The sequence below is a fragment of the Vespa crabro genome, chromosome 16, assembly GCF_910589235.1.
Source record: "Vespa crabro chromosome 16, iyVesCrab1.2, whole genome shotgun sequence".
Lineage (NCBI taxonomy): Eukaryota > Metazoa > Arthropoda > Insecta > Hymenoptera > Vespidae > Vespa > Vespa crabro.
The window spans coordinates 5,110,384-5,131,953 of record NC_060970.1 but is presented as its reverse complement, the minus strand read 5'-3'; the positions used below and the strand labels follow the sequence as shown (position 1 = coordinate 5,131,953).

The 21,570-nt window shown below is 31.8% G+C and overlaps 4 protein-coding genes across 18 annotated transcripts in view; 1 reads left to right on the top strand and 3 right to left on the bottom strand.

Moving 5' to 3' along the window:
• Window positions 1-59: 59 nt before the first annotated feature.
• LOC124429814 (splicing factor 3A subunit 3) lies at window positions 60-1,902 on the bottom strand. The gene is made up of 2 exons (XM_046975491.1): window positions 1,539-1,902; window positions 60-1,465 (listed from the first exon to the last, which is right to left on the bottom strand). Exons 1-2 carry the CDS (start codon window positions 1,749-1,751, stop codon window positions 176-178), a joined length of 1,503 nt encoding a protein of 500 aa, XP_046831447.1. The 5' UTR covers window positions 1,752-1,902; the 3' UTR covers window positions 60-175.
• Window positions 1,903-2,055: 153 nt separating this feature from the next.
• On the top strand, window positions 2,056-6,201 carry LOC124429818 (regulator of microtubule dynamics protein 1-like). Of its 6 annotated transcripts, none has more exons than XM_046975508.1 (5): window positions 2,201-2,410; window positions 2,491-2,564; window positions 2,650-2,865; window positions 2,943-3,191; window positions 3,365-6,201. In XM_046975508.1, coding segments are annotated over exons 1-5 (888 nt in total). In that variant the 5' UTR covers window positions 2,201-2,409; the 3' UTR covers window positions 3,713-6,201. The 6 variants fall into 6 exon arrangements, with proteins under 6 accessions (XP_046831467.1, XP_046831464.1, XP_046831463.1 ...); XM_046975507.1 differs by having other exon boundaries at window positions 2,201-2,414; XM_046975511.1 differs by lacking the exons at window positions 2,201-2,410; window positions 2,491-2,564 and adding an exon at window positions 2,056-2,194.
• LOC124429819 lies at window positions 4,322-5,515 on the bottom strand. Its single transcript, XM_046975513.1, has 2 exons — window positions 5,321-5,515; window positions 4,322-4,939 (listed from the first exon to the last, which is right to left on the bottom strand). Exons 1-2 carry the CDS (start codon window positions 5,513-5,515, stop codon window positions 4,322-4,324), a joined length of 813 nt encoding a protein of 270 aa, XP_046831469.1.
• The window catches only part of LOC124429817 (protein Wnt-7a-like), a 42,705-nt gene continuing 26,729 nt past the window's right edge, over window positions 5,595-21,570 (bottom strand). For 3 of the 10 annotated variants that reach the window (XM_046975499.1, XM_046975497.1, XM_046975495.1), the window contains exons 3-8: window positions 8,804-8,918; window positions 8,565-8,639; window positions 8,157-8,244; window positions 7,060-7,239; window positions 6,556-6,886; window positions 5,595-6,423 (exon numbers count right to left, since the gene is read on the bottom strand). In XM_046975499.1, coding sequence (XP_046831455.1) covers window positions 6,272-6,423; window positions 6,556-6,886; window positions 7,060-7,239; window positions 8,157-8,244; window positions 8,565-8,639; window positions 8,804-8,918 — 941 coding nt within the window. In that variant the 3' untranslated portion in view covers window positions 5,595-6,271. Of the gene's footprint in view, window positions 6,424-6,555; window positions 6,887-7,059; window positions 7,240-8,156; window positions 8,245-8,564; window positions 8,640-8,803; window positions 8,919-10,105; window positions 10,243-10,917; window positions 11,841-12,352; window positions 12,754-12,888; window positions 13,419-13,641; window positions 13,777-21,570 lie in introns of those variants that run through there. The other 7 variants (XM_046975498.1, XM_046975496.1, XM_046975503.1 and 4 more) reach the window with 6 other exon arrangements.

The window sequence follows — 21,570 nt, the reverse complement described above, 5'->3', positions numbered from 1 at the left end:
AATCATAGATGAACATAGAATAATGGATTACAAACGATAAGCCATGTTATATTAAACAATTTAATTTTTATATCATATCTTTTATTAAACCTTATTTTATCGATTACGCAATAAGCAAATCTCCCTTCTATATAGATAATATTAATTGTATAAACTTCTACTTTGATATCTCATTTTATAGCAAGCCTTGTCTTTTAAGATCCTCATATGTTTTACGATTGACCACATTGCCAAGAGAGTCTTCAAATTCTTCTTCTTGTTCTGGTTGCCACCGTTCAGCTTGCTTCTGCGTTTTAAGCTTTTCCCACAAGGCAAGAGCATCTTCTATCTGAGTTACATTAGCAAAATGTGCGGTATTTGGAATGCCGAGACAACGCATACCATGAGCATGTCTCCATTCTGCAAAATGTCTTTGAAAAGCTTTTGGTCCCTTATATGTAAAATTTCCACAGATTTCACAATTGTAACTAATATTAAGGCCATGCAATTTATATAACCAATATGGTATAGGTTTGCCATCCCATCCGAGAGGTAAATTTTTAGGATTATAAGGTACTTCATTATCATCCTCTTCTTCGGATTCGCTTGCACTTGCTTCTGCATCGGAATCGCCCCGTTCACCTTCCGTTCTAGCTTGTTTCCTTTGTACATTCTCTTTTGTAGCTACTCTTTGACTAGATACCAATTCTGCGAGTCTATAAACATGAGACTCTAACCTTGCAATCTCCTTCTGCTTCTCAGTATCTTTCCCTTTACCAGACTTTCTGTTTTTATTTTTGGCTAATAAATTAGGATCAAGAGAAGCTTCACCCTTTGTGCTAAAAAGTCTCTGGGCTCTTTCTTCCAAAGTACCGCCGCATTTCAAACCCAAAGCCATTAATGCAGATTTCAATCTATCTAATCCAAGGGATGCAAGTTCTTCCCAAGATGAAAAAGCGGATAGTTCCAAATGTGCTCCAACGTGTGTCAATGCACTTCCAGTTTCCTTCGGCCATCCTGGAAAAGTATTATTTTCCCACTGCGTCTCATAATCCTTATTGGCTTCCTCAATTTCTGCATTTATGTCCAGCAAAGGTCTAACTCTACTTAAATAATCAACTAAATAGGATAAAAGGGCTTCGACATATCTGGTGTATTCAGCATTTTTTCTTTCTCTTGGAATATCAAACAAGTGATCGAATGTAGACAAATAAGTGATGTAATCAACCTTTTCGATTCCTTTAAGATTAATATACTTTTCGTAACATTCATGAAGATCTAAATATTTCCCATAACCTTCTTCGTCGGTGAATTCTACAAGGTTAGATAATTCCTCCGTAGGATTCTCTCTCATTTTGGCTAATTCTTCAAATTCAACGGACATGGGTACACTAATTTCATTTGGATGTCTACGATAGAATTCTTTAATTGATTTTAAGCGAGAATAAAATTCTGAGAATTCGTTGGGGCCTGAAAGTGCTTGTACCTGGAAATTGTATAAAAATTATTGAAAAGAGAAAATTATTAGCTCATAGAGATGCAAAAACATAACCTCTTACCTCCTCTTTTCTTTGACCATCTTTATCTTCGTACAAATCTTGTAAATTTGCAGTACTATCCATATACTGATCTAACAGCATCTTTAATCTATGCTCAGAATTTATATTTTCACGATGCCCTGGCTTTTTATAAAGCATTTCCTTCACCATAGCGTCCATCAAACGTTCTCTTTCTTCATGATAACGTCGTTGTTGCTCTAATATCGTTTCCATTGTATACTTCAAAAAGTAGCAACAACTGCTCTAATCGATTATATATATAAATATGTGTGCGTGTGTGTGTGTGTGATAATAATTATTTCTTTAATATAACTTTTCTTTCTTTATCGTCAATTTCAACTATGTACACACTGAAGAAGAGATATCACTGAATAGATCGATACTTAACATATTGAAGTTGGTTATAATAGTGTCGTTGCGATATTAAATATCTCTCTGTATCGATATTAAATATCCATATTATCGACCTGGGATTTTTATCATTTTGCGATTCACGCAAAAGAATTATTATTAATATATAAAATTTTATTAAATAATAAATAAAAAAATCCCATTACAGTATTAGATATGCATTATATATTCTATAAATAAATGTCAAATAGAGTTGATATACTGAATACCAGGGGGCGTTATTCTCTTCTATTTAATGTTTATACGTACGTACCTATACTGACGTTCATCTTTCACTTTCGTTAAAAAAAATTGTCGGTTATTTCCATAACTCTGTTTACACTCGATCACTCTAATTTCCAAGTAGGAACAAGTAGTGGTGATATATGCTTTCTTCTTGCACGATTGTTCATTCGTGATCCATTTCTCTCTCTCTCTCGCCTAGCTTTTAAAATATAATGTATATATATATATATATATAAGTAAGTAAAGAATAAATTATGTGTGTTTGATAATTTTTATATGAATTTTATTTGTTTATATTTGACAATGTTGTCGAAAGTGTTTCGTTTCATGACCTCGATCAAAATATGTCAAAGGTTCGATATGTGCAAAGTTGCTTTAGTAGTACGAACGGTAATCGAATAATTTTTTTTTTATTTAAAAATGAAATGACAATGATTTTTAATAACTAATGCTTGTGACTTTTTGTTATTAACAGAATCAGAAGTGTAACTTCAGTAATAAACTGACTTATGTAGTACCCACTATGATGGCTCTTTGGACTTTTCAATCCACAAAAGACAAAGAGAAAGAGAAAGAGAATAATAACGAAGCAAAAAAAATTGCTACGAAAGAAAGCTATATTATAACGGCAGATGTTTTGTTTGACCAAGGCTTATACAAGCAATTATATACACATTTATCAAATTACAAGGTATAGAGTTATACTACAAAGTATCGAGTGCTCTTGGTTATTTTTTATGAAATATTCTTTATTTTTTGTATATTTAGCATAATGAGGACGTAGAAATTCTATGGCGTTTGAGTAGGGTTTTATATAATTTGTCAAAGACAGCTAACGAATCGGAAGCAAAAGAAATGATTCTAGAAGCTTATAATTTTATACAAACTGCAATTAATATCAAAGAGGATCATTATGCTGTACAAAAATGGATGTCAATATTACTTGATAGTAAAAGTGCTATGGAAGGCATGAAGTCTAGGATACAACAGTTATACAGCATTAAGAAGCATATGCTTGTATGCTATTTATGTTTTATCTACCTTAATAATGCATTATCCAGAATTCCTTTTTTGTTCTTATTTCTTATTTTTTCTCTCTCTTTTTTTTTTTTTTTTTTTTTTTTTTTTTTTTTTTTTTTTTTTTTTTTTTTTTTTTTTTTTTTTTTTTTTTTTTTTTTTTTTTATCATAGAGGGCAATAGAATTAAATCCAAAGGACCCTACTACTTTGTACATGCTTGGCAGTTGGTGTTATCAAGTATCTGATTTAGCATGGTATCAAAGAAAAATTGCATCATTAGTATTTGAAGAACCTCCGAATTCATCCTTTGAAGAGGCATTAATATATTTTGAAAAGGCAGAAGAAACAAGTCCTAACTTTTATAGTTATAATTTACTTATGCTTGCAAAAACTTATTTAAAATTAGGTAGAAAAGAAGATGCTCTCAGATATTTAAAATTGACCACAGAATATCCGACTACAACCCACGAAGATGTTCAAGCTAAGAAAGAAGCACAAGAAATGTTGAATGCTTTTTAAAGCTTCCTCAAATATTTTTCTTAATGCTCAAGTGCACAAGTATGCCTTCCTGTTCAGATTGGAATTACAAAGATGGAGGTTGTATAAAGATTTCTATGCACAATATCAAAAATATTTCTTCATAGCTCATATTTAATATTTTATTATATTTAAAGTATAAAATACGAGAAAGAAACATTTACACATTCATATAAAAGAAACACATAGGTTGGATTTATTACAATGTTGGTTCACAATATTGATATGTTGCTATATATATTATATAAGTTAGATTTTTGATATGCATTTACTATAATATTTTTTGTAAAGTCATGTATAAAAAATAGTACAGGAAGTTATTACATTTTTAATAACTTTTTTAATTTTAATACTGAAAGAGTAAATCATTAGAAATGTTGAAAAAAAAGAAGTAGTTAATTTTATACATGAATTTACATCGTTATGTATCTCTTTCTCTCACACACATACACACACACACACACACACTCTCTCTCTCTCTTTCATTTTCTCATGCTTTCTCTCTTTCACTTTAATTTATTATATAATTTATTATAACTATTGTGTCTATTAACTATTTTCAATTAAAATAATTTAATTATAGATTTTATTTTAACGATCTAAATTTTCTTCTAAATTATTGTGAACATCAGGTGGTTCGTTCACTGGTGGCTCTATTCTTTCTTCCATGAGATTTTCCTCCAAGAAGATTGGTTCCGGCTGATCTTCTGGTGGAATTGCTTCCAATGGTGGTGGATTTATTTGCCCTTCATTTTCTTCTTCATTTCTTTCTTCATTTCTTTCTTCATATAGATTTACAACATGTTGTGCTGCAAGTTGTAAATATCTCATTTCTCGTCTTCTTCGTTCTATACGTTCTTGTTCCTTTCGTTGGAATTCCATATGTTGAAAGTATCGTCTCCGTCGATACTCCCGTCTTATGGCATCCGGTTCCCTTTCTTCTAGTCCGATTGGTAGATCATCTTCGATAGGTATTTCATCATCAATTTCAACATAACTAGGGCCAACGTGATGAATCGGATGTTCAATCGGTACTGGGAAGTGCACATGATGTCTGTTGCAAGTGCAAGAAATCGCCATCCAAATATAATTTGAGGGTAGTTGTGGTAGCGTTAATTGTAAAATTTCTTCTGGGTATTCATCGTCGTTGTTTGGTAGAAGAAAATAGTTTGCTGCCATCATTCCGTTCATTTTTGATAATTGATGTATCTGTACAGAAAAAAGTCATTTTTATATTTCATTATTTATTTTATATTGGCCAAGAGATAAATTTAATAATAATATTAATAATAATAATAGAATAATTCTGGGTGAGGAGATGACTCATTCTCATACGTTGTAAATATAGTCAGATTTTCAAATATTTTTAGTGCTAGAACTGACAACTATTAAAAGACAAACAAAAAAAGAACTAATAAACAATACTGTTTGTTTGTTTTCAATTAAGAAATTAGATAAGTTGTTTTTAATGTAGAGATTAAATACTCGTAAAAGTTTTCGAATTAGTCTTTAAATTATTTAATAATCAAATTGACGATGCAGTGAAGTTTGACAAGAATGGATTATTAAAAAGAATTCAATCGTACTTACACTTTTTCTTCTTTCACAGAAACTATATAGTGTACTACTATCGTAGTGTATTAGACTGGAGTATAGTATTTGACAGAAGAAACCAAAGTTTGAATCTGACACGATGCGTCTCAGTTGAAAATTTGAAAATAACTGGTAAACTGAAGAAAAATTTACCCATTTATATAGTAGTTTTTCCCCACCACTGCAATTCATAAATGGTTCTTTTTTCTTTATTTCGCCTCTTCAGGTATACCTATTTGCTGTGCAGGTATACGTATTTACGTATGGTATATACCTGATGTATCTACTTAGATTTATTAGTTTATTGAATTTCTTGACGTTTTACAATCACGGTGAAAGCTTCAATAAAATCATATAACAATGTCTGTGTGTCAGAAATACGCAGAGAAATTTAGTAATTGGTAAATACATCAACTATAAATGTATGTACACATATAGTTTTACACTCATGCACACGCAGCAACACACAACACACGAGTATAGTCTATTTATAATAAAAAATAAATAATAATTTATGCAACATATCTAAGAGTAAGAGAAAAAAAAAAAAGAGAGAGAGATGTCTAATTTTCATTCCTAATATAATAACATTTTGAATTGCAACATTTCTGAGCTCAATTATAGTGCAACAAGTTGATGTGATATTGTTCTAAGATTGAGTTTGAGAAGGTACAACCACATAATGCTAGTGAACTAAGTTCTACTTCATCAGTAAATCTTTTTGTAAATTTTCTTAAACTAATATTTAGTTAATGTACCTATACATGTAAATCTCACTTGTATACTTTTTTTCTGCGAGGATTTCAATGATTAGGCTATATCATGTATCAGAGAGATTAGCTGAACGATAATAAAAAATAATATCATCGATCAGTCGATATATGTCCAATATTTTTCTGCAACACACTTACACAAAGAAAATTTTCTCTCGAAAAGTAAATATTTACATCATTTGCAAGTGTATTCTTCCGTACGTTCGGTACACGTGTCACAATGCACATGACAGCACCAATGAAATTTACATCTACACTGCCAAGTTCTAGTAAATTGATGTGTGTTATAACCACGACCACAACACATCAAATCACATCCATCGGTACCTACAAAACAAAGAAAAAAACAAAAAAAACAAAAAAAAAAAAAAAAAATAGAAATTCCTGATTATATAATGTGTACCAAAGTCATCAAATATTGAATGAAAACATTGAGAGACTCCTCTCTTTTTAATCTACCTTTACTCGTTCGATTACAATATCTGCCTTGTGTACCCAAACTACCCAAAGCCAAATCCGGCTCGCAATAATTCGGCGAGGATTGAAGAAAGACCAGTTCGCTTCTTTTAGGAATTCTTTTCGATCCCATCATACTTCCGCCGGTACTAACTTTACTTCTTTTTAATACCAAGTGTGCTCTCCTCGGTTTAACACCGTTGTTCATCTTTTTTGAGGCTTGTCGATCACGATGAGATTTTATAAAATCATTTGGTTTCCCTTGAGTTTTTGCATCGTTACCGAGAATGGGCGTTATTTCTGCTGTAGTTGAGTGTGATATGCTCTCAGAACTCTACAAAAAAAAGAAAACAAAAAATTATTTTCTTTAATATTCTTGATAAATATAATAGTGAAAGAAAAGAATCTCTGAATATGCGTATTGAAATAGAATTTAATCGATCTTAGGTAGGAGAGATGCGATAAATTTTCATTGAAATTATGATGAAGAATGTCTTCGATCATTACTTGGATTGTGGGCGGTGGTGGAGGCGTGATAGCAACGACCGCCTTAGCTCGATAATACTTTTTCATAAGAGCGTCACCGATCTGACGAAAACTGGGCAATGTTCTCCAACAAGTTTTCACGGTACAGGAACCAGATACCCCGTGACATTTACATTCTGTTTGAAGAAGAGCTTTCACGATCTAAAAGAATACAAAAAATATTACTATTAGTTATTTTTGTTGGCAAATTTCTTTTTCAACTTTTTTGTTTGATAATTTTGCGTTAGCTTTTTTTCTTATATTTTCTCTTCTTACGACTAATTATTTTTCTGTTACTTAGAAAATTACTAAGTATTTCTAATATCGTATTGTGATTAAAGTGAAAGTAAAAAAGGGTCTTATAACTTTGCCATGACCTGTTTGTTTTCATAATAAAAACATCCTAAGCCAAGATGTACCATAATGTATCTACCGTAATAAATATATATATTTATCGTAAAAGTTTTAGTAAGTATGTAGCTATTATAAAGGTTTTAGTAAGGTAAAACTTGTAAGGTTTTAGAAAGCTTTAGTAAACTTAAAAGAGGCAGATAGAACGACCAATGGACTTTATTTCAATAAGATTGAATTATTCGACCGTCTTTAAATCTGCACCGTTGTGTTAATTCACCTGATACAATACTTTTATGTTTTCTTTACTTTTCTTACTGTGTAATTATTTTGTACACAGGTATATACCTATTGTATTCCATTAGGTCTGTCTAAAAGAGCATAAGTCTTAAATGCTTTCGAAGTAAAAAGAAATAATAAAATGTGAAATTTTCTCGACGATTGAGCGTTCGTATAAGTTATTGCTCAATAAATCAAGATCTATAAGTGTCTGTAGATCGTGTTAAATAAGAACGCAAATAAACGTACGCCTCATTACTAAGATTATTATCTTGTCAAGCCATTGTAAATCTTTCATCGATCGAGATCCATCATTATCGTTAATCCTTTCGAACAAACAAGTTCATTATAAAATTTTACGTATTTTTTTACAGATTTTTGTCATTGATTAAAATGCATATAGGAATATTTCGTCTACTGCAAAATAGCATCTGATAGAATGCACTCACTTTTCTTCCAGCTTTATTGTTATGAAGATTCATCAGACTTCTGGCATCGCCTTCGATCTCTCTTGCATCTAGGAACCTACGTGCGAACCTGTCATTAAATTGCAATGTTAAAATTCTATTATTAAAATTAGATTAGATCTATCAAAAGATATGTAATAAAAATTGTAATAGAAATGACTTTTAAGATTATAGCTTAATATTATATAATTATGTTAGTTTTTCATAGAGACAGGAATAAAAAGAGAATTACAAAGAAATGAAATGTTAATAAATGAAGAGAAATTCTTTTAGTAGATCTAATACATACATACATACATACATATGTATATATATATATACGTACATAAGATATGCATAGGTAGATATCATAATGAAACGTAAAATGATTTTATTAATTAATCCGCCTACCTCATTCCATAAGTGACATCTGCACTGCAACCTCCCCATTCCCAACCATTCGGAGGTAATTCCTTTCTCGTCCTGCTAAACGAAAGATACTAATTATGTATTCGTCTATTTTCCTTTTCTGTCAAAGGGTATGTATATAATGAAACTAGGTAGAAGGAGAAGAAAAGAAGTAACACAGGTAATCTCGTTAATATGTTCGCAAGGGACGACAGCAAGAGCCTGCCAAGTCGTCGGTTTACCTTATAGCCGGTTCGCAACCGCAAGCCGTGATATTGCCGCGACTGCAAGCTGCGGTTACCGCGTATGTAACTCCAGCCGAGCTTATCGCGTACGTGAAAGCTGCTTCTCTGCTTCCTGGAACACACACAATGACGATATATGAAAATAATTTCTAATACATGTTACACATTTTCTGCAATTTTTACATTCATTTATATTTTTTTTATTATGTTTTTCCTTTTTTCATTTCTTCATTAAAGGCTTGTACGTTTAAGCATTTTTAAAATACAAAACAAAATGTCGAGTCGCACTCATAGACATAGGAATACCTCTTTGAGTGAGACTCAAGATAAAAGTCCAAAGAGTAATTTTAAACTGCATATATATATATATATATATATATTTTCTTTTTTCATTTTGATAATTCATTATGTTCCCATTACGAAATGATTTCCTATATATTACAAGTCTCATATTATATAGATATATGTAAATATTTTTCTCTCTTACTTAGAAAATAATTTAAATGAAAATTGAAGAATATATAACAGTAATAGTGAGAAAACACGATCGTTATAAACGCCCACGTTAAAGAGAGTTAGCACATTTTAATTTCCACATAAGATATTTCGCACTTGTGTGCGATTAATTACTCTCTGAGAGAGCACCTTCAACTCGTTTGCCACGTTGAATGAGAGTTATACCGTGCCTTCGTTCCGTCGCTTTCAATCTTTTCTTCTTTCCCTTTTTCCTTCTCTTTTCATCATCATAACCGACACCTACGCAACTTATCTCTTTCTCTATTTCTTTCTCTCTTTCTCGTATATGTCAGACTCGATTCACATTTACGGTTTGCTCCCGTGACAGACATCAACCACTTTCGAATTCGAAGCTGAAATATCACTTCGACGTTTATCGAGCTTTAATAAAAGCAAATTAGAAGATTTTAATGTGATTCGATGATGACGACGACGACGAAACGAATCGAGTTATATCCAATGTTGTCCTGTAAAATGAAGGAAGGAGAGAAAGAGATAGAATCCGGTTAACGATAATTACAAATGTATATGAAAGAGAAAGAGAGAGAGAGAGAGAGAGGGAGAGAGAAGAAATCTTCCTACGCATGCTCGAACGAGAGGAGAAGCGTTTGTTAGTCGCGAAAAGTCATAATTCACGGCATGCTCGAGCGTAGAACACGAAGTGGATACGGTACAAATAAATATATGCACGTGTCTTTCTCTCCAATTCTCTCTTTTCGCTTTCGTTTTTCTAAAGACAAAGAGGTCCGTTTACGACACGTCCTTAACATCCTAACTGCGTACTTTCGAGTGAACGAGTATGCATGTATGTATGTATGTACTCGAGAGAAAAAGGGGTTGCAAATAAAGCTGTTAGGCGATCTTTTAGCATATTGTCCAATGGTAATGCTAAGATAAAAAATGATTTAGTGTCAGGTTATCTGAAAGAAGAGAAAAAGAAAATTTAGTCGTGTAATGTAAAGATCAAAGATTCATATATAATATTATTACGTATAAATTATTAGAAAAAAATATATTCTCAAGTAAGAATGTCTTATCAATGTGTTTAGGTTAAATAATTCTTGATAATAAAAGAGAAAATAAAATCACGGTTGTAGATATACACACATACATACATTTATATATATATATATATATATATATATACATATATCACTCATCGGAGGGTATCTTAAGGTCTACGAAAGTGAGAAGACGTTAATTGATCCATCGTTAATTAGAGAAGCAAGAAGTATAGAAGGGATCGAATGGCAGGCAGGTAAAGGTAGTAAAATACTGGAACGAAACGATCCTGACACGTTAGTATGCTTCGAAAGGGGACGTAGAGCTCGTTTCGAGACTCGTCTCTTTGCTTTCTATTCCTCTGTTTTTCATTTACGAATGTGAATTACTCGATGTGCTTCGAGCTATAATAAATTTGTTACCATCTCTATGTCATAAAGTTTTTCTATACAATTAACAATTAAAAGATAATCCTCCTTGATATTTCCCGAAAGTTTTATCATATTAATGCTCTTGTATCTTTATTACATATATCGTTCTATTTTGGAATTTATTATTTTATTGAAGGTAACGAGGAAAGAATTGTATCGTACCATTGTAATCAAATATTCCTCTCAGGTTCCTCTTTTTCGTACGTGTTGTAATATTATCGTTCCTCTCTTGACAAAGAGAAAAATTCTATTTCGAGTTTATCACGGTCGAGAGATCGCAAAGACGTCCGAAAGATGATTCAATCTGGCAGGAGAGTCAGCTTCTCCTTCTCTCTCTCTCTCTCTCTCTCTCTCTCTCTCTCTCTCTCTCTCTCTCTCTATTTCTCTCTCTTGCGCGCTTGCTTTCTCTTTCTTTCTCATTTTCGATGTTAACTCAAATTTTCGTTCATTTTGCAGCTTCGAAAATATTCCTTTGCTTCACGAGATATGTAGTTCGATCTTTCTAAGGTACATTTTCAACGCTTTCGAGTCGAAACCAGAAGGTTATAACGTCTCTTCTTCCTCCCTTTTTTTCTTCTCTCATCCTACTCGAGTTACTTTCATTCTCGAATAACCATCGAGACTAAAGTTAGCTGAGAAGGATGAAAAGAAGGGAAGATACCTATATCTTTTGCATTTTTCTTTCTTTTTTTTTTTTATAGCATACAATCGCACAATACTTCTCATCAATACCATTCTATACTTGATAGTTTCTCAAGAATAATCGATAATTTAATGACAAAAAATGAAATAATTTCTTAATAGCGATAGTCATCTAATCAGCTTTCAAAAAATTGAACATTTTTTTTTAAATTATGCGTTAAATGAAAACTATACTAGTGAGATCTCTTAATAATTCTTAACTTGGAGTTTGAAGAGACTCGAACTAAAACACCGAATCCACAATGTGTGGGTGCGCAGAGAAAAGGAGAAGATGAAGGAGGAGGAAGAAGAAGAAGAAGAAGAGGAAAAAGAGGAAGAAGAAGAAGAAGAAGAAGAGAAGCGGTCGTTGAAAGCCGAGGTTATCTTAGTAAACACGCGTGTCTTGCCACCACGTACGGCTGTTTCTTCTTGTACCCCCTCGTGTCCGACAAGATCTTTATTTCGCCGTGAGAAAAATTTATCTGTGCCTTCTCTTCTCTTTCTCTTTCTTTTCTTTCATCCTCTCTCTTTGTCTTTTCGTTTGGTTACATATACCTGTAAAAGAGAAAGAGAGGAGGAAGGAGGCAAACTCATAGTTCAGATACATTTTGTCATACGAATAAAATCGTATATTTCTTTCTTTGAACCTGATCAATGATTAGGACAATGCCTATCTATTTCTAATACGAAAAATATCAATCTTTACTATCCATACTATATGTATGTCAATACCAATAATAAGAAATATTATATTACATAACAACAAAAATTACTATTATATATAATTTCTTATTATTACAATTAACATAGAATACATGGATAGTTATTTAAATTCATTATTATGATATATCTCAATATCATTACCATTATTATTATTATATTAATCTGAATTATCATATAACAAGTTTTTACTAACCATATTAATACTTTCACGGATATCTTTCCATTCGACTTTTTTCCTTATTCTTTTGTTTTCTTTATTCTCTTCGTTAGTGAGATCGTCGACAGAACCTTCCTCGGATTAGCGATCGTTACAGTTATTATACGTTGCTATGATAAAAGCTCGAGATTTTATACGGATAGGCAAGAGACGTAAATCGCCAAGATCGTGCTAAGAAATCGATTCTAAATCCAAGCACACCTTCTAGAACTGGTTTCATCAAGAGGCGAACACGTTCTTCTTCTCATCGTAATCTCTTCTCTCTGTCTCTCTCTCTCTCTCTCTCTCTCTTTCTTTAGCTAACCTTTTTAATTTACTATTTGGATTCATTAAGAGCTTCCCCGTAAATCTCATAATATGTATATACGTTTCAGAAACTAGAAAACAGAAAATTTATAATGTACATTGAAAATTGTGTACGGGTTGCTTTTTTTTTTTTTTTTAAAGATATTCGAACGGAAAAAATAATTTCTAGCACAAGTAACATCATTAATCAAGTCTATGAATTTTACCTTGGAATGGTTAGAATAGGTGTAAAGGCTACATTGAATAATCGTTGAAAATTAAATCCATGGGAAGGTATGAAGCATCAAGGAATTGAACTTTTTAATGTTCTTTCATAATTTTTAATATTCCCATGTAGAAGAATATCTCTTGTGATATTAGAAAGTATTATAATATTATAACCTCGAATGTGATGTTCATTTCATTATGCTACAATAATATATCAAAGAACAAATTGAAATAATATTTTTAAAAAATCTTACACTTTCGATGTTTTTTTCTGGTCTATATGTGGAATCCTCTTTCTTGTCTCATTTATGTTAAGTATTAATAAACGAAATGAGAACTTGATAAATCTGAGATATGAGATCGTTGTGGGGATTTACATCATCGAAATGACATTGTTTTCTTCATGTAAATGAGATCTACATTATCGACTTGAAATCAAATCGATGTGCTTCAAAATTTATACGATAAATCTGATAGTATTTCGAGATGGCACACAATGTCCTTTTTTGTAGGTATCATCCAGAGAATCCTGTACATGAATATGTATATATAAATATATATGTATGCGTGTACTTATATGATAAGAAAATCTAAAATAGAGAGAAAAATTTCTAAAAACATTCGTTGTGAAATTCTTATGCATGTATGTAGAGAGAGAGAGAGAATTTTTTATCGTCTATCTTGGCATTGAAACAAGTATTTTCTATGATATTATATAGATCTGAGTAATACGTAAATATGTAAATTATGACCTTTTTTCCTTCGTTATATTTCAATTTCCAAGCTATTATTTTCCACCACAGTTATTTTGTCTTCTATTGTCACTATTGCCTTCTTTTTCGTGTTCTTCTTCGAGAAACCGTTGAAACCTTCTCGATGATTCCCTACTACCGAGTCATAAAGTTCTTAATAATAAGTATAACTTAATAATTATATATTATTAAGTATACTTATACATGTAGATAAAAATCATACGAATTATTATTATTGTTCAAAATATTAATAAGATTTTTATTACAACATTTTGATAAATACGGATACATTTTTTTATTATTCGATTTATTAATTGTATTTGTTTTGATTCGTGAGGTGGTAAGAAGAAAAGCTATGTACGTGTGACAACTTGAAGATTGTTTGAGTGGCGGGAATATATTTTAATTCATTAGTTCAAAAATAATAATCTATCGTTATAATACTGATTACTAAAATTCTTTTGAATTTTTTGCTTTCTTATTTTATATTATATGCTGTTTTTTAATAATAAATGGAAAAATTAATATATATATTAATGCGCTATATACTAAAGATCACGCAGTGCGCATGCGCCGAGCAAGGCACTTGCCGGTCAAGAGGACAGCCATTTTGTTTCCGGTGGTGACCAATTCAACAAGGAATTTATCGTTCTCCATAATTCCAGGTAATTCGCATATTTTTTCTAACGTACACCTTCCTCCTATATACCAATCGATTCCTTAAAATTCGATTTCCACGCGTGAATGTTTGCTAGACGGGACATCGTCGCGTTTAAGAAATATTCACGAAAATAAAATCGGCGCTTGGAGTACCCCGAATTCCTATTGCGTCATACTTCTTTTTCGAATTTTCTTCTCTTATTTTCGTGGTATCAATATTTATTTTTCTTTTTAACGATGTTTTAATTAATAATCTACCATTAATTAATCTTTATTTGTCGTATTTCGTATTATATTCGATTTTCATACGTGTACACACACACACACACACACACATACACACACACGCGCGCTATGGATATAGCCTCTACACAGCCTACATCATATACACACACAATTAATTGTCACTATTAATATCGGATTTCCATTTTTCAGATTTCCAAGAATTCTATGAATTGGAAAAGCACAGGACATAACAAGCAAGGTGGGGAGAGGAGAGGTCGCGCCGATGTACACAATCTACGTCATACAGGTATGTTTTTCTCTTTCTGAGGACATATAATAGGGCTTGATAGAGAGAGATAGGTTGTATGTATACACTCCTGCGAATTTCCAAGAAATTCTCCGGCCGAGCCGAGACAAAAACAATTCAGCATTCGGCCTTTATTTCTATAGAATACTTCGGCGTGTACGCACTTAGAAAAGCATCGATTAATTGTTTTTCGTATTTTAATTTCGACATATATTTTATTTGATCACAATTTGTATTAATTTTCTAGGATGTCTTTATTATAACAAGGACATTAATAATTCTCTTTTTATTCTTTTCAGATTACCATTGCAATCGTGCGCGAGCAATGTGTAAATCGAGTGTTGTATCGTTAAAGTGAAAACATAAAACTCGCGAAGTAGAAGCAGTGTTTGTACGTCAATAAAAATTTTTACGCGGTTCGCGAATTAAATCAACTGTGAGGTGTTCTAAATAAGTGTATCGAATCGACTGCGCGCAAAGCAGTCATTTATAGAATCAGTGCTCGTTCGTACAAAGTTTTATTTTTCTATTTTATTTAAACAACAGAGATGCGCGAATTAAATTACGTGCCGTCTCGTAATAAATAAATAATTGTCGCGTATTAGAGTCAGTGCATCTTGGAAGATGATTAAGATAGTACACATCTTCTATAACAGAATATTGGTAAGTAACTTAATAAATTTTATAAACAATAATTTTACTATCTTGTGACAGTAAACTTATTCGAAATTTGTTTTAAATCTTTTTGCAGATGATCATCGTTATAATGATCCACAAAAGTCTCAACCTAGAAGAACTCGTCGATGTCTACCTTATCTAATGTTCAACCTATGGTGGATCTACTTCTTTTAATTTCGAGCAGCAACGCAGAGGAGTGTTTTGGAGCCATCAGAGAACTTCTTAAGTAGTGAGTGAACAAAATTTAAGTCCCTCCAGTGCTCAATCATGCCGAGGACGAAAGGTCCGAATCGGCACGAGTTACTGGTTGTAATTTTTTCCAATAAATTATCGACGAGCACGTGAGTAACTCTTCTTTTGGATTTACTCACGACTGATATATATTTCATTGTTTGTCTATTGTGCATGCTTATTTTTATTAGCTCAGGATAGGGTCTTCTTGTTTCGTTGGATCGAGTCGTTTTTAATTAACAGTGCAATTAATTCGCACCTTTTTGCTCGCGTTGTTAGTGCTGAAATCGGATATTAATTTATCCGATTTCGTCAATAGAAAAAGCATGTTATGTCGTCTATGTTACATGCATTTCTTCGTATATTTTTGGTATATTTTTCATCGCGATCCATTTGGATTTTTTCTATAAAAAATGAGCAAGAAGACAAGCGCGACGGATAGATTCTGGAATACAAGTGGCGCATCATGATTTCCTTCTTTCATTAGTATATAGCCGCTTGTTCGAAGGAGTCGTCCGAGGTTTTTTATTGCTGCATGAAAAATAAATGAAATATTCAATCAATTTTGTTGATAAAATAAAAGTCTCAGTAGAGTCATTGTTTTTCTAAGAAAAAAGTCGAGTAGAGTAATTGCAAAAGAAACAAAGAGACTTGTAGAGTCACAGCCCGTAGGCCTAGTTGATAAGTTAATCATTTTTAGCTCAGGATTTTCAGCAATTAATGTACTAATGCCCGTTTCTCCCCCCCGTATTTTCTGCGTTCTCATCTGTCCGTGTGCCCAGGTGTACTCGTATGGGTGAGAAACAGTTGGTATGGGTTTAGTTTTAAGTTCCCCCTCTTTGGCGACTGTCATTGCGTTAGTGATCGTGCACGATGTACCTTGCACCTGTGTGTGCGTCTTAGGCGGTGGATTGTGCATCGTTTCGCGAAATTTTTAATCATTCACATAAAAAATATTTAATAGTTTTCACTTGACCATATAATGGATAAAATTCGTATGTTATTAATACGTTAATGTACTACTTTATTATATTTATATTGAAAGTGCGTCATACAAAAAGACGTTCTATCGTTTTGAATATTAAATGAAGCATATTTTCATGAATGAAATAGTACTCGTATGTCACTAGTATGCTTATACATATACTAGTACGTACTAGTAGTTATATTGAAAGTAGAGTTTTACGCAATGGTCACTAACCTTGTCAGTCGATTTCAGCAAATTGGTACGTACCCCTAATTAGTTAAGACTTAGAAAATACGTGGTTGAGCTAGGGTGTCGGAGGTGCCCCGGGGCATACTCTCTAGTGTAGGCTTTTGCACCCTGGCGGTATGTGAGAGAATCGTGGAGTGTGTGTGTTGGAACGCATGTTTTGCTATTTTTAAATATAGGTATAGGTAGGCAGGTAGCATACTTTTCTGTTTGAATGTTTCTTTAATTTTAAGCAGGTAGGACCGGGTTAGACGTATGCGATAATTTCCATTTAGAAATAAAAAGTTTCGTCCCCGGATATTATGCAAAGTTTCAGTAAATTTTAGAATCATTCTGCATCTCTGTTTTTTTCTCACATTTTCCTGACACTTTGCATTGTGAGATACATCAGTATCAAAAACAGTTTGAAGATCCTTGCGATTGTTAAAAAATTCATTTCTTTCCAATTAGCAAAGATTTTTGAACATGTTAGATACTTAGTCTTAAGTATATTAACACTTTGCATTTCCCTGTAGTTTCTGGAGTATATATTTCTTAAATATGTGTAGTATAGAAACAATAATAAGGATACAAAGTAAATGTATTACTTACTCAAGTAAAATAGTAAGCCCACAAGATGTATCATAGATGTACCATTTTTTAGTTTTGTTTGATACTTTCTAATTATTTAAATGCAAAGTGTTAGCACTAGGTTCATCGATTAGATTGATTATCTGCAGGAGCATTCGAGTAAATGTACCTGTGTTGATGCGCACGATTGTTGGATTATTTTGGTCCATTGATCGTCCACAGGTTAGGATAGTTAAAATCTTTATTTCACAACCTTTTATTTTTTTTTTCTTTTTTTTTTCTTTTTTATTTCATGCGTTGCACTTAGGGAATGCTCCAATGCAGTGGTTAGGGCACGAAGCAAAGAAGAGGCTATATGCCGAAGAGGCCCCCACAAACTGTGGCTCAAGAGGGCAACTATCGACAATAAATCATTCTTTCAGAGGATCACATGCTCCTCTGATAATGGTTTGTTGTCTTATTATTTTAAACATGTCATTTTGCTCGTCATTAATAGTAATTGCATATGGAAATGGTGGACCATATGTTATAACGTAGATTCACTTGTTTTCATTTTATCTTACAGGAACTGATAGAAATTGATAGGAAATTGAAAAGTGCATCTACATGTCGACGTGTCATGCTATTGAATTATAATATTGTATGACTAATATATTTTTCTTTTTGTTTCAGGTGAACATCGTTGGATTTGCTAACGCCAATTATTTTTTGTTTTGTTTATCAGAGCGCCTAAAATGGCTGCTATTATAAATATTATATGTATATATGCATTACTAAAGGCTATTTATTAGCTATTATTATTTAAAATTACTTTTTATATAAATAATATAATTTCACACAGTTTTGAGATATATTGAAGATTTTTTTGTTGCATTCTTAAAATTGTTTAGATTTGTTAAATTTGATGTAATAGAATTGTTATTTGAAATCATATCATTATTCATGGTTGATTAAATTTAGTATAAGTATAATTAATTGTTAATTCATTTCAGTTATAATTGCATTCAGTATTACTGTAGTAATAAATTTAACGTTTATCACTATAGTAATATGTTTATCCATAAATTGTTTAATTATTGAAAATGTATGTTTCAGGTATACTACCTTAAGTATTGTATGGATTTGGTTTGCTTTTTATATTAATAGTATCAACAGGCATAGAATAAAATTGCATGTCAATGCAGTTTTATTCTATTTATTACTATGATATTTTTTATTCTGTTTTTCTTTATGTTTTCAGGTATTTGATGATTATAATGAATACATTATTATATATAAATTAGAATTGAAACTTATATGTAATTAATGCAAAAAAATTTCATATTATACATTATCTTATACATTGGTAAAGTATATTAGTAAGTGTTTTGGTATTCTATATTTTTCATTTCTATTGCATGCTAGTCTATAAGAATATAATTATAAGGCATGATGCATGTTGGGTTTCTTGTGCTTTATTTGTTTACGCTTAAAGCATGTTTCTCTTAATAGTACTATTAAGAATTCTAGTTTTAAGGTTATATTATTTTTAAGGTTATATGATATAAGATAAAAAAGGGCAATTCGGTCGATTGTCTATTGATTAGGTATTAAGATAGTTTAAAAAGTGTGGATTGATTTTTCTCACATCTCCAATCACCTTATTTAACTTCCAAATCTCCAATTTTAGATTTATTTAGATTTATTAATATTGCGTTGTAGTAAAAATGGTTGGAAATATGAAATTTAATGTTAAGTATGCACAATTATTATTGTGTAGGAAATGTTTTCCATTAAAATATATATGTAAATATTAACATGTAACGTAGTAGTGATTACAAAAATGCATATACTTTGTACATGTCCGGGATGTACAAATTATATGTAAAAATAATATCAATGGATAATGTCAAAATGAATTGTTTGGCACTTTTGAAATAGATATCCAATATAAGGAATCCATGCTTTTTCTTTCGGGTAGGTCAGGGCAAAGTCGCAATTTGATGCACCCTCGATTGATTTCGACCGATTCAAAAGAAGGTCCATTAATTGCGACTAATTAGTATGTTATAGTCCGTGGATCTCCATACGCAGCAACCTCCACGCGGTGAGATCTGGGTCGGTATTACTTGCGATTTATATTAATCTAAATCATGTAACGCAAGTACTACCGGGCAAATGGCTGCATATTTCAGTATGTTTTGAAAATACTTTTTTATTCTAATCGTATTTGAGTAATATATTTAAAATACAGGTTGTTAATAATATTTAAACAAATGGATAGATTAGATGAAGTGATTAAAGAAAAAAACCTACTGAATATTTTCAAATCGAAGTTCAAATCGTGCGCTTGGATTTATTGATATGTGTATTTTTTTTTCTTTTTTTTTTATAATAGGAGAAATAATAGTTCTTCTCTTTTGTGCAAGTACGTCCTACTCCCTATGTTTTCTCTCGCGTAAGACGTCTCGTGAGTTATAAGCATGCCGCGATATGATTAATAACGTGCTTACTCGCGTAAATCAAATTAAACGACGGCTGGCGGTGGTCGGCGATAGTTCGTGAGTCGAAGAAAGATACGTAACGAGTTGGTTTATTCGTTTAAACTAGGTTGGAGAGATCGTAGTCTGCTTACGAAAGATACTTCGGTGCTGGTAGGAGGATCGAGAGAACAAAGTCTCCACTAATTAACGCTTAAAAAAGATTATATTTTTATTTATTGTTCTTAATCGAAATAGTAGAGAACAGAACTTTAATTTATTTTTACATTATTATTTTATTTCATTTCATTCTTTTTTATTTTTATTTTTATTTTTTCAAAGGGACTGCTAAATTTTGTATGCGTGTGTTTACATACCTCGAAGAAAGCTTGAGAGTCATTTTATCAGCTTAAAAAAAAAAAAATAAAAGAGATAAAGAAACAAGGAAAAGGAGAAATCGGGAAAGAAAGACGAGGGGGTGGAAAGAAGACACGAGAAACATCGATGGTAATGTTATACGTTACTTCGTCTTTCTCCTCCATGGACCACCATCAAAGATACGATCGAATTCACAGAGAGAAATTCGTTTTCTTGATTTCAAAGAATCTTTAATGAATATTTTTTCGAATCGATTCATCCATCAATGAGAAAGATGATATGTCTAAAATATTTTTTCGATTAAAATCGTACTCGTTAATTTCCGTTTATTAATATTAATCACTGGGGAAAAATAATTGACTCATTTTATAAAAGTTGGTTTTTGGAGTGATAAGGATTAAAAATCAACATGTACACATATTATAGTACCGTTATTAAAATACCCACGATTTACCTGACTTCTTCTGATCAGTCTGGTTCTTATGTGGCAGGTGGCACCGATCTTGATATGAAATAATGTTCGTCGCCTAATAGAGCAAAGAAGGTCGCTATATAGAAGGAACCTGTAGTCAGTTGGTTGTGGAATAGAACCGCGGGGGGTCGTCTAGGCATTAGTTAAACTTTAAGATCTATGGTTGGAGCTCGTTTACAACGTTCGTTACGTTAGAAGACATGATTTATAGCTTACTCGGGTATCCTTTGACGTCAAGACGTGCAAGTGTTAGTCTAACTTATGCCTATTACATGTCTCTCAACGATGCTATTCTACATTTTCACGGCAGCTTCGTCCTCGTATAAACGATCTATAGATCTTTTCTGAAATAATAGAACGACTACTGTGCGAATTGTTTCTTTTTTTTCTCTCTCTCTCTTTTTTTTTTTTTTTTTTTTTTTTTAAGAAAATAGAAATTTCGTTAACCATGTCAACGATCGCGTGATCTATTTGTAATAAGTGATAATTTTGTCAATAAAGCAAAGTATTTATTTTATTCTTAGATAACAAAAATATGATTTTTGATTAGGTATTTTAATATAGAGAAGCTCTTGAAACAATATAAGCTACTTTATTTCTCTATAATAATTTAGCAGGACCCTTTTCGAATGGTAGAACCAATTTTTCGATATATCGATCCGTGCGATCTAAATATCCTTCGCTTCGTTAATGCGTCGACATTGGGTTTGAAACTTTGTTAGTTAACGTGTAGTCA